Source organism: Gekko japonicus, unplaced genomic scaffold, assembly GCF_001447785.1.
Source record: "Gekko japonicus isolate JY-2015 unplaced genomic scaffold, Gekko_japonicus_V1.1 scaffold872, whole genome shotgun sequence".
In the NCBI taxonomy this organism is placed as follows: domain Eukaryota; kingdom Metazoa; phylum Chordata; class Lepidosauria; order Squamata; family Gekkonidae; genus Gekko; species Gekko japonicus.
Genome location: NW_015171529.1, coordinates 683,598 through 695,536, shown reverse-complemented (window position 1 = coordinate 695,536; position 11,939 = coordinate 683,598). Strand labels below are relative to the sequence as shown.

The following is an 11,939-nucleotide window of genomic DNA, read 5'->3' as shown; positions in this document are numbered from 1 at the left end:
CACCAAGAATACAGAGCATCCCTTGCCCCAGGCTGAGAGTTCCTATCTATACCTTGTGGCTTATAGCCATTGATGGACCTCTGCTCCATACGCTTATCTAATTCCCTCTTGAAGCCGTCCATGCTTGTAGCCTTCACCACCTCCTGTGGCAGTGAATTCCATATGTGAATCCCTCTTTGGGTGAAGAAGGACTTCCTTTTATCCATTCTAACCCAACCGCTCAGCAATTTCATGGAGAGCCCCGGGTTCTCGTATTGTGAGAAAGGGAGAAAAAGTACTTCTTTCTCAGCCTGCTCTAGCAAGCCGTAGTTCTGATAAGAGCTGTTCTTGAAAAAGAGCAGTTTCTGTCAAGAGCTCTCTCAGCCCCGCCTGCCTCACAGGGTGCCTGTCATGGGGAGGGGAAGGGAAAGGAGTTTGTAAACCGCTCTGAGACACCTTTGGGTAGTGAAGGGCAGGGTATAAATCCAATCTCTTCTTCTTCATCATCTTATAGACCTCGATCACGTCACCCCTCAGCCGTCATTTCTCCAAGGTAAAGAATAAAGAATATTCAGGGAGCTCAGGGTACTCCCCTCCCCTACCGTTTGCCACCCCAGGACAATGCCCGACATCTTGGAGCAAACCAAGGGCCTTTGTGGGTTATATGTCAAACCCCCCCCCACCTGCTGCATGCGAAAAAGCACGCTCGTCCCCCCCCCCCATCGGCTGCTTCCTCTAGTTTAAACGGAGCTGAATTAAATCGATCTGTAGTTCGCAGAGGATTTGGTTCGGACTTTCAGCGGGATAATGTTACCATGACTGCCTTTTCAGTTTTGCACAGCTCTGCTTAAGCTGTGTCCTTCAAGCTGAGCGGCCAAGGTGTGTACCTCAATGGATGTTACCTTACAGAATGCGTTGATACCGGGCGGTGATAGGCGAACTGGCTGCGACTCACCTGTGCCAATAGAAACATTGATTTTTGCAGACCGCATCTTGCTTTGACACCTTTCGGAGGTGAAAAAGCTCGTCCCAGCAGCCGCAGAAGTGGAAATGTGTCTTTGGATGCATGTGGGGCAAGTCAGCTGACGCGCAGCAGTTGCTTGCCTTGACCGCAGCTTCCGGGCGTTCCATAATAAATGCAAACTCTGGAGGCAATAAATCAAGCATTCAGAGAAGACCGTGAAAGGAATGAAGAGATGCCGGAGGAGCAGACTTTAACGCTATTGGCACGCAGGAGGTCCCAGGTTCAATCCCCAGCATTTCCCGTTAAAAGGACCAGGCAGAAAGTGCTGGGAAAGACCTTGACCTGAGACCCTGGCTCAGAGGCAGAGCCTCTGCTTGGCATGCAGAAGGTCCCAGGTTCAATCCCCGGCATCTCCACTTGAAAGGAATAGGCAGTATGTGATGGGAAAGACCTCCTGCCTGAGACCCTGGAGAGCTGTACAGAGGGGCCGTGGCTCAGAGGTAGAGCATCTGGTTGGGATGCAGAAGGTCCCAGGTTCAATCCCCGGCATCTCCAGTTGAAAGGAACAGGCAGTAGGTGATGGGAAAGACCTTGACCTGAGACCCTGGCTCATTGGCAGAGCCCCTGCTTGGCACGCAGAAGGTCCCAGGTTCAATCCCCGGCATCTCCAGTTAAAAAGGACCAGGCAAGAGGTAATGGGAAAGACCTCCGCCTGAGACCCTGGAGATCTGCTGCTAGTCAGAACAGACAATACTGACCTTGATGGACTGGTGGTCTGATAAGGCAGCTTCATGCATGTTTTTATTGCGGCTGGGCTGTGACTCAGTGGCAGAGCATCTGCTTGGCATGCAGAAGGTCCCAGGTTCAATCCCCGGCATCTCCAGTTAAAAGGACCAGGCAGAAGGTGATGGGAAAGACCTCCGCCTGAGACCCTGGAGAGCTGCTGCCAGTCTGAGTAGGCAATACTGACCAGGATGAACTGATGATCTAATTCAACGTAAGGCTGCTTCAGGTGTGTTTACACGAGTTCAGTTCCACCGTGTGCACAACGGCATTGCGTTGTGGCACCGACCGGTCTTCGTGTTACAGAAGCGTCTGCTTTTCTAGGAAGCGGTCCCGAAAACATAGAAATTATAAAGAAAGTAAGCAAATCCCGCAGTCCTCATGCAGGTGGCCCAGAGTGACTTCCCGGGCCTTTCCCTCCCCCCTCCCACATGTCAAATGAGACCACTTGTGAAACGTGAACTCCTGCGCCACCGATTGCAATCGGACAAACAGCCGGCATCCGCCACCCCATCCTGAGAAGAGCGGAGGGCGGAGGTTTGTTTCTGCACCTACCGGGATGCGAATGTTTATTTAAAACCAACCGACCTGGAGCTTTGGTAGGAATGAGCAGGGATTAGCCGGCCAAGGTTCCAGGTTATAAAAGCCTCCGCCTGCTTTGTTTTCGATGAAAGGAACTGCCAGAGCTGGAAGGCTTTGGGCGGCCGCGCCATGTATTATGACTGTCTTTACGCAGTGCCTTTTGACCGTAAGTACCTGTGAAGAGCTTCCTACTTTGGGTCTGCCATGCTGCGGAGGTCGCACTTTCTTGCACATCCGTTGTGTCTGGCGAAAGTGGCAAGCTCCATTCATTAAGGCTGCTAACCTCCAGGCGGGGCCTGGAGGTCTCCCAGAATTATAACTCCTGGAGAAAGGGGCTGCTTTGGAGGGTGGACGCTATGGCATTATACCCCGCTGGGGTCCCTAGCCTCCCCAAACTCCACGCTCTCCAGGATGTAAACCCCCCCCCCCAAATCGCCAGGAATGTCCCCGTCTGGGAATGGCAACCCTCCCATTCAGGCAGGAAGCTCCCGAGCTCAAACTCCTGAGCGTTGTGACCAATGCACCCTCTAAGCCAGTTTGGTGTAGTGGTTAAGTGTGCGGACTCTAATCCGGGAGAACCGGGTTGGATTCCCCACTCCTCCACTTGCACCTGCTGATGTGACCTTGGGTCAGTCGCAAGCTCTGGCACAGCTGTCCTTGAAAAAGAGCAGTTTGTGTCAGAGCTCTCTCAGCCCCACCCACGTCACAGGGTGTCTGTTGTGGGAAGGGGAGGGAGTTTGTAAGCCGCTCTGAGACTCCAAGTGAAGGGCGGGGTATCAATCCAATCTCTTCTTCTTCTCTTCTAAGCTGTGGACTCTAGTGAGCAAAAATTCTACCTTGTGAGCTACTGGCATTCAAGCTGTGAGCCAGTGATTTGGCTACTGCATAAATTAGTTTGCTCTGGAGCCCTCCTTCCTGAGCGAAGACAAAAATCTGTGAGCCAGAGGCTAAAAAAACTGTGAGCTAGCTCACGCTAACTCAGCTTAGAGGGAACACTGGTTGTGACTCCAGGGCCGAAATCTTCTCGGTCGCCCCAGTGGCTGCGTGGTTCATCTTGCCCATTCTTGCTTTCGGGTCAGAGGTGTGTCTGCTACCCAGGAGGTATTTGTGAAGTGACAGCTCTTTCCAAAAAATAAGGAGACCCCCACCACTTTCCCACTTATGCTTGCTCCAGTGTAGATTTAAGGCCAGTAGTACAACATCCTGTTTTAGAGGGGGTGGTGGTGGTGGAGAGAACGTTCCCAGCGCCGGTGGCCGAAAGGGAGAAGAACCTCGAAAGGTGCCAGAAATAGGAAAAAGTTTAGCACCTGCAGTTTCTAGAACACTCTGTTTATGGGTTGCAGCTCCTAGGTGTGACAGGAGGCTATGCAAGTAGACAGTTTGGTGTCGTGGTTAAGTGCGCAGACTCTAATCTGGGAGAACCGGGTTTGATTCCCTGTGCAGTTCCCTCAGACCAAATAATTATATTTTATGAACCTACCTAACCACTGCAAACATCTTCCAAGGACCTGCTTTGGGTGTCCCCGGCGCCCCACCAGCCTCACAGGGTGTCTGTTGTGGGAAGGGAAAGGAGTTTATAAACCGCTCTGAGACTCAGAGTGAAGGGTGGGGTATAAATCCAATTTCTCTTCCTCCTCCTCCTCCTTGAGGTTCTTTTCCTGTTTGGTCCCCACTATCGTGGGATGTCATAATTTGGGATACGTTTGTTGTGAGAGGAATGATCAGTTTGGCTCCTGGTTGCAGGTTGGTGGTTAAGAGTGCAGACCCTAATCTGGGAGAACCGGGTTTGATTCCTCACTCCTCCAACTGCAGCTGCTGGTGTGACAGAGCTGTTCTCTTAGGAGCAGTTCTCCAAAGAGCTCTCTCAGCCCCACCTACCTCACCGGGTGTCTGTTGTGGGGAGGGGAAGGGAAAGGAGTTTGTGAGCCGCTCTGAGACTCCTTTGGGTAGTGAAGGGCGGGGTATAAATCCAATCTCCTCTTCTTCTTTTACCTCACAGGGTGTCTGTTGTGGAGAGGGGAAGGGAAAGGAGTTTGTGAGCCGCTCTGAGACTCCTTTGGGTAGTGAAGGGCGGGGTATAAATCCAATCTCCTCTTCTTCTTTTACCTCACAGGGTGTCTGTTGTGGAGAGGGGAAGGGAAAGGAGTTTGTGAGCCGCTCTGAGACTCCTTTGGGTAGTGAAGGGCGGGGTATAAATCCAATCTCCTCTTCTTCTTTTACCTCACAGGGTGTCTGTTGTGGAGAGGGGAAGGGAAAGGAGTTTGTGAGCCGCTCTGAGACTCCTTTGGGTAGTGAAGGGCGGGGTATAAATCCAATCTCCTCTTCTTCTTTTACCTCACAGGGTGTCTGTTGTGGAGAGGGGAAGGGAAAGGAGTTTGTGAGCCGCTCTGAGACTCCTTTGGGTAGTGAAGGGCGGGGTATAAATCCAATCTCCTCTTCTTCTTTTACCTCACAGGGTGTCTGTTGTGGAGAGGGGAAGGGAAAGGAGTTTGTGAGCCGCTCTGAGACTCCTTTGGGTAGTGAAGGGCGGGGTATAAATCCAATCTCCTCTTCTTCTTTTACCTCACAGGGTGTCTGTTGTGGAGAGGGGAAGGGAAAGGAGTTTGTGAGCCGCTCTGAGACTCCTTTGGGTAGTGAAGGGCGGGGTATAAATCCAATCTCCTCTTCTTCTTTTACCTCACAGGGTGTCTGTTGTGGAGAGGGGAAGGGAAAGGAGTTTGTGAGCCGCTCTGAGACTCCTTTGGGTAGTGAAGGGCGGGGTATAAATCCAATCTCCTCTTCTTCTTTTACCTCACAGGGTGTCTGTTGTGGAGAGGGGAAGGGAAAGGAGTTTGTGAGCCGCTCTGAGACTCCTTTGGGTAGTGAAGGGCGGGGTATAAATCCAATCTCCTCTTCTTCTTTTACCTCACAGGGTGTCTGTTGTGGAGAGGGGAAGGGAAAGGAGTTTGTGAGCCGCTCTGAGACTCCTTTGGGTAGTGAAGGGCGGGGTATAAATCCAATCTCCTCTTCTTCTTTTACCTCACAGGGTGTCTGTTGTGGAGAGGGGAAGGGAAAGGAGTTTGTGAGCCGCTCTGAGACTCCTTTGGGTAGTGAAGGGCGGGGTATAAATCCAATCTCCTCTTCTTCTTTTACCTCACAGGGTGTCTGTTGTGGAGAGGGGAAGGGAAAGGAGTTTGTGAGCCGCTCTGAGACTCCTTTGGGTAGTGAAGGGCGGGGTATAAATCCAATCTCCTCTTCTTCTTTTACCTCACAGGGTGTCTGTTGTGGAGAGGGGAAGGGAAAGGAGTTTGTGAGCCGCTCTGAGACTCCTTTGGGTAGTGAAGGGCGGGGTATAAATCCAATATCATCATCATCATCTCCTCCTCCTCCTCCTCCTCCTCCTCATCCTCATCATCATGAGACCTCCAGTCCCCACAAGCTATTCCTGGTGACCCTCTATCCCCCTCCTCTCCCAGACCAACATTTTGGGGGTGTTTGGGGTTGCTGTATGAAAGAAATCGGCAATAATCACCTCTCTCTGCAGGGCCCAACCCATCACCTTCCTGACTGCAGAAGAGTTGAAAACAGCGGGAGAGATATGTGTGGTAGTTCTGAGACGGGAGAACTGTGCAGTTCCCTCAGACTTCAAATAATTATATTTTATGAACCTACCCAACCACTGCAATCATCTTCCAAAGCCCTGCTTTGGGTGTCCCCATAGTTTGAGATTAGGCAGGCAGCAACCCTGGAGAGGGCCTTCTCAGTTGTGGCACCGAAGCTCTCGAATTCGCTCCCCAGAGAGACTTGTCTGCTTCCTTCTGTTGCTGTTCCTTCTGTTGCTTCCCCAGTGGTGAAGACTTTTTTGTTTCATCTGGCATTCCCTCAGGGATCCCTGCTTCTCGCTCTGACTTTTTATTGCTGTTGTTGTTTTTGTTCTTGTTGTTTTTATGTTTTTGTATGTGTATTTTAGCTTAGTTTTAATTGTTTTAGTGATATGTTTGGTTTGGTTTAAATGGTTTTTCAGACGTGTTTTTTTATTATGCATGTGTTTAATCTGTTAGCTGCCCGAACAGGGCAGAAAGATGAGGTATGAATTTTGTAAATACATTTTTAGAACAGGTTGATAACATAGTAGAAGATTGCTGTTGAAGTGAACTTTGCTACTTTTTGCCACTTTCTGTGTGAGGTCAAAGAAGACGGGGACGGCAAAGGATGAGATGGTTAGACAGTGTCATCGATGCAACGAACATGAAGTTGAGCAAACTTCAGAGGATGGCGGAAGACCGGAAGGCCTGGAGGGAGCTGGTCCATGGGGTCGCAAAGAGTCGGACTCGACTGTGCGACTGAACAACAACAAACTATGATTCACTTCTTACACTATGAACCTTGTGGTCTCTGGTGAAATTGCTGAAACCAGGTTCCATTAACACAGCTGGCAAACTGAAGGAGTCAAAGGAAACACATCTTCCAAGTATCTAGAATGGGCGTTTTTGCAAAGGCTGTTCGGGAAATGTTATGACTTATGTGGACTCCTCCTGTCAAGTTACACTGACTACATGGACTTTATGTCTTATCTTCAAAGGAGGAAATATTGTATCTTATGCCTTATTATAGTTACAGTATGCATTAGTGTTGTTGTGACACCACCAACTTTATAATGGTTTAATATATTGTTTTGGCAATCTTTGATGGTGTTTTCTACTAGTGGAATTTGTATATTTGGGAACTTTGTGTGTGTGGCTGTTACTGGAAGGGCGAAGCAGGTACGGCAAGATTAAGTCCACTCGCTAAAATAGTGGTAATAATGAATAACAAGCCGAGAGCCATTGTACTGTAGTGGTCTGAGTGTCGGAAAAGGGTCTGAGAGACACAGGTTCGAATCCCCACTCCTCCCATGGAAGCTTGCAGGGTGACCTTGGGCCAGTCACATGCTTTCAGCCTAACCTACCTCACAGGGTTGTTATTAGGATAAAATGGAGCAGAGGAGAATGATGTGCATACTCTTAACAGTATCTGGTGGTGGTGGTGGTGGTGATGAGGAATAACTTTTCCCCCGTGACAAAATGCTGCAGACACAGGGCTGTGAAAAGGTGGTGTTCCTTCAAATAAAAGATAGCTGCCTCAAGGGAATACATGCTGATCCATTTGCAATGAATGAACATCATTTATTGCACAAAATAAATTTCATTTGAAACACTCCAAGAACCCACGGGACTGTTGGACAGCAGAGCCTAGCGTTTTCCTCTCAGAGACACGTCTGTTCTTGCTTTGGGAAAGTGTGCCACCGGTATGCTTAACTGCTGTGCGCCATTCTCCTTTTCAGATCTGAGGCTAGGACCTAGGTATTTAGTTGTGTTGATGAGCCTGGGCCCAGAAACTCTGGACAGATAGCAGTCAGTGTTACCTCTAAGCCAGGGGTGTCAAACATGTGGCCCGGGGGCCAGATCAGGCCCCCTGCAAGGCTTCTATCAGGCCCGCAGTGGAACTGGCTGGCTTCTGCTTCTTCTTCCAGTTCTGCTGTTGCTTTATCATCGTAGGTTTGCAGCTTACAGATACACACCTGAACAGCATAGTCAAGATTGCAACAGCACAGACATTTTGATGCAATAATTCAGAGCAAGAGGTGTCAGTTATCACACACTGTTAAATAAACAAAATATTACAAGAGTGCTAATGTTTTAAGCACGTTTTTATTTTAAGAAAAAAAAACAACCCTTTGTGTTTGTGTCCTTTATAAAGTTTATATCTCTGCTACCTGGCATTACATTTTATGACACACATGGCCCGGCCCAACAAGCTCTCGTTTACGTCAGATCCGGCCCTCATAACAAATGAGTTCGACACCCCTGCTCTAAGCTGTGTGCATGAGTGGCCGCTCACACACACAGGAAGCCCTCCCGCTCAGTGGCTGTCTGGAGCCGCGCAGGGTCTGGCACTGCCCGTTGCTCATTTTAAGATTACAAAAGTTATACGCGGGGGGGGGGGGATAGAGGAAACATTGATAGCAGTACTTGGAAAGATAGGAGGTGAAAAGGTCGCCTGGTTCCACTCAAGTTCCCTCCCCAGAACACTGGAGCAGCAGTGTTTGTAGGAGCACAAACAAAGCAGGCAGCCAGTCTGAGAAGCGTGGGTCAGGATTCCCCACAACGGGACCGAAGATACTGGGGCACAGCCCTTGGCTTTTCATGGGGCAGCCGGACATAGTGTGCCGGAACTTCCCAGAACTGGGAGTGGAACGTAAGAGTCATGGCTCGGCCCTCCAGGTAGAAACCGCAGTGGCAGAAACCTGATCCCCAATGCCCGAGCTGTTAGATCAGGGGTGCCCAGCCTTTCTGAGCCTGTGGGTACCTTTGGGATTCTGACACGGGGCGGTGGGCACAGTCACAAAATGGGATATGGAGGGGGGGGGCCCCCACAGTCACAGAGGAACCCCAAGTTCGGGGAACAAGAGGAGTACTTTTTAAAAAATACACCGTGAAAGAAGAGAGACAAACACTGGGATAGCAGCTGCCATTGAAACAACGTCACTTTAATCTGCGCAGCCAATCATGTTTCAGTGGCCAATCAAGAAGCCATACTGGGCAGGAGGCCCTTTGGTGGGCACCAGTTGTCGGCAGGCACTGTGGTGCCCATGGGCACCACGTTGGGGACCCTTCGTTAGATGTTCCTCGCGTGCCACTCACTAATCTCCTCTGTTTCCCCTTTGCCTTTCTTCCGAACGCTGGAGAGCAGGGCCTTTCTTCGATTTCCTTTCTGGGGTCATTGCATAAACCTTCCTCTTCTGCGTCTCTACAGAAGGCTCCATGCGGCCCAGCGAGACAGTGTCAGAGTCCAGCCCGGGCTCCACAGCCACACAATCGGGGGTGCCGACACAGGTGGTCCAGCAAGTCCAAGCGACACAGCAGGTACGGATATTGATCAAGTTTGTTGTGACAAAAGTAGATGTGATTATGCCATTTGGGACATATCTTTCAACTAGGAATAAGGCTCGTTGTAGAAATAAATACAACGAGCTCTAGAAAGAGGCTCTGGGAGAGTGCCACGGCCTTGGGCACTCAGCGTCATTTTCTCCAGAGGAACTGATCTCTGCTACCTGAAGAGCACTTGTAATTTTGAGTAATCTCCAGCCGTCACCTGGAGATTGGCAACAATTGTTACCCAGGAGGAAATGGCTGGTTGGGAGGGTGGAGTCTATGGCATTGTACCTGTCTGAGGTCTCACCCTTCCTCAAACCTCCAGGCTCCTCCCCTCAAATCTCCATGAATTTTCCAACCTGGAGTTGGCAACCCTATCTCCTTCCCAGCTAAGCACGAACCTGCCATTATCTGCCCCTCTGATTTAAGCTTTCCATCTCCTCCCCCCTCCCTCCTGGAGAGCAGTTGTAATTTTGAGTGATCTCTAGCCCTCATTTGGAGATTGGCAGCAGTGGTTCCCCAGGAGGGAATGGCTGGTTGGGAGGATGGAGTCTACGGCATTGTACCTGTCTGAGGTCCCACCTCTACTCAGACCTCACCCTCTCCAGGTTCCATCCCTCAAATCTCCAGGAATTCCCCACCTGGAGTTGGCAACCCTATCTTCTTCCCAGCCAATCATCAACCTGCCTTTATTTCCCCCTCACTCTTCAGCTTTCCATCTCCCCCACACATCTGCAGCCTCTTCCGTGCACTGAAACCCTGACTGCCACGTCACATTGGCTGTCATGGGGGGCCACCTCAGCAGGGTATAAGGACACAAAGTCCACCATTTTCTCCAGGGGAACTGATCTCTGCTATCTAGTCCAGCATCCTGTCTCAGACAGTGACCAACCAGTTCCTCTGGAGGGCCAACAACAGGGCAGAGAGGCCGAGGCCTTCCCCTAGTAAGAGCATCAGAAGAGCCTGGCTGGACCAGACCAGGGAGGGTCCATGTAGTCCAACATCCTATCTCACATCTAGTCCAGCATCCTCTGGAGGGCCAGCAACAGGGCAGAGGGGCCGAGGCCCCGAAGAAGGGCCTCCTAAGATGAACAGAGTAGACCTGTAGGTTCACGTGAGAGAAGGCAGCTAGGCTGGCCCCGAGCCATATTGGGCTTTAGAGGTCAATACCAGCACCTTGAATGGGTCCAGAAGCAAATTGGGAGCCAGTGTTGACGGAACGAGACCGGAGCCATCTGGTCCCTTTGGCAGTAGCAGTTAGAGTGCTGGACTAAGATCTGGGTGACCCAGGTTCAGATCCCCACTCTGGCCATGGAGGCTTGCTGGGTGATCTTGGAACAATTTAGCTACACACTCTCCGCCTCCCCTACCTTGCAGCGCTGTCGTGAGGATAAGATGGCAGACGGGGGAATGACATGCCCTGCTTTGGGTCCTCATAAATGAGCCGCGGTGGCTCAGAGGTTAAGACGCTGAGCTGCAGACCGGAAGGTCGGTAGTTCGGCAGTTCGAGACCCGAGTGTGCCGCATGACGGAGTGAGCTCCTGCCTCTGGCCCCAGCTCCTGCCAACCTAGCAGTTCGAAAGCAGGAAATTGGAAGCAGATGAATAGCGACCACCTCGGTGGGAAGGCTACAGCGTTCCGTGCGCCTCGGCATTTAGTCATGCCGGCCACATGACCACAGAGAAGTCTTCGGACAGCGCCGGCTCTTCGGCTTGGAAACAGAGAGGAGCGCCACCCCCTAGAGTCGGATTCGGCCAGCTTTCGAGCAAGGGAAAACCTTTACCTTTGCCTTAAATGAAGTGAAATAACTATAAAACAAAAATAAATGCCTGAGAGCAGGTGGCCAGGTGTGTTTCTGCCGGTGGGAGAGGCGCACAGACCTTTCAACTAGAGTGGGAGGTTTGGAGTACGAGTTCCTGTGTTTTATCCCACACACTGTTCTTAAGTCGTTAACAGCAAAACTGCTCCTCTCAGCTAGACTCGGCATCCCCCTCTGCTAAACGCAGAAAAGAAATGCTCGGCTGGCTGGGTTTCTCCGAGAGGGCGGGATTTATAAGCGGTTTGGGCCACTCTGGGGCAAGACGCTGACCTGCCGCTGCTGCGAGTTGCCTCCCGTTTGCCCTCACCCTCTGCTCTTTTGTTTTGGCAGAGGCTCCTGGTCCAAGCCAGTGTGCAGGCCAAGGCGGGGACGGCCTCCCCTCTGCAGCTCACAGGTGTTCAAGTGCCCCAGCAGGTGAGTCCGTTTGTTGCATGTGCCCGCCCCCTGGGCTCCTTACTGCCGGAGCTCTGTTCCTGTGCGCTCCTGCAGGAAATGACCCCTGGTTCTTAAGTCGTTAACAGCAAAGCTGCTCCTCTCAGCTAGACTCGGCATCCCCCTCTGCTAAACGCAGAAAAGAAATGCTCGGCTGGCTGGGTTTCTCCGAGAGGGAGGGATTTATAAGCAGTTTGGGCCACTCCGGGGCAAGACGCTGACCTGCCGCTGCTGTGAGTCGCCTCCCGTTTGCCCTCACCCTCGCCTCTTTCGTTTTGGCAGAGGCTCCTGGTCCAAGCCAGTGTGCAGGCCAAGGCGGGGACGGCCTCCCCTCTGCAGCTCACAGGTGTTCAAGTGCCCCAGCAGGTGAGTCCGATCCGGTCCTCTGTGATGCTCCTTCAGTCTCTTCCCGTATGTCTAGCTACGGCCGTTGGGCGGCCATCCGTTGGCTGTCCCCCCCCCCCCCCCCCCCGCGGGGGCCCCTTTG

At 51.5% G+C, this 11,939-nt stretch overlaps 1 protein-coding gene across 1 annotated transcript in view; it reads left to right on the top strand.

Moving 5' to 3' along the window:
* RFX1 (regulatory factor X1) overlaps nt 1-11,939 on the top strand; it is an 86,767-nt gene that overhangs the window by 19,320 nt on the left and 55,508 nt on the right. Inside the window, 3 exon segments of the mRNA XM_015419521.1 lie at nt 9,083-9,192; nt 11,351-11,438; nt 11,808-11,818. Of these exon segments, the coding sequence (XP_015275007.1) occupies nt 9,083-9,192; nt 11,351-11,438; nt 11,808-11,818 (209 nt within the window).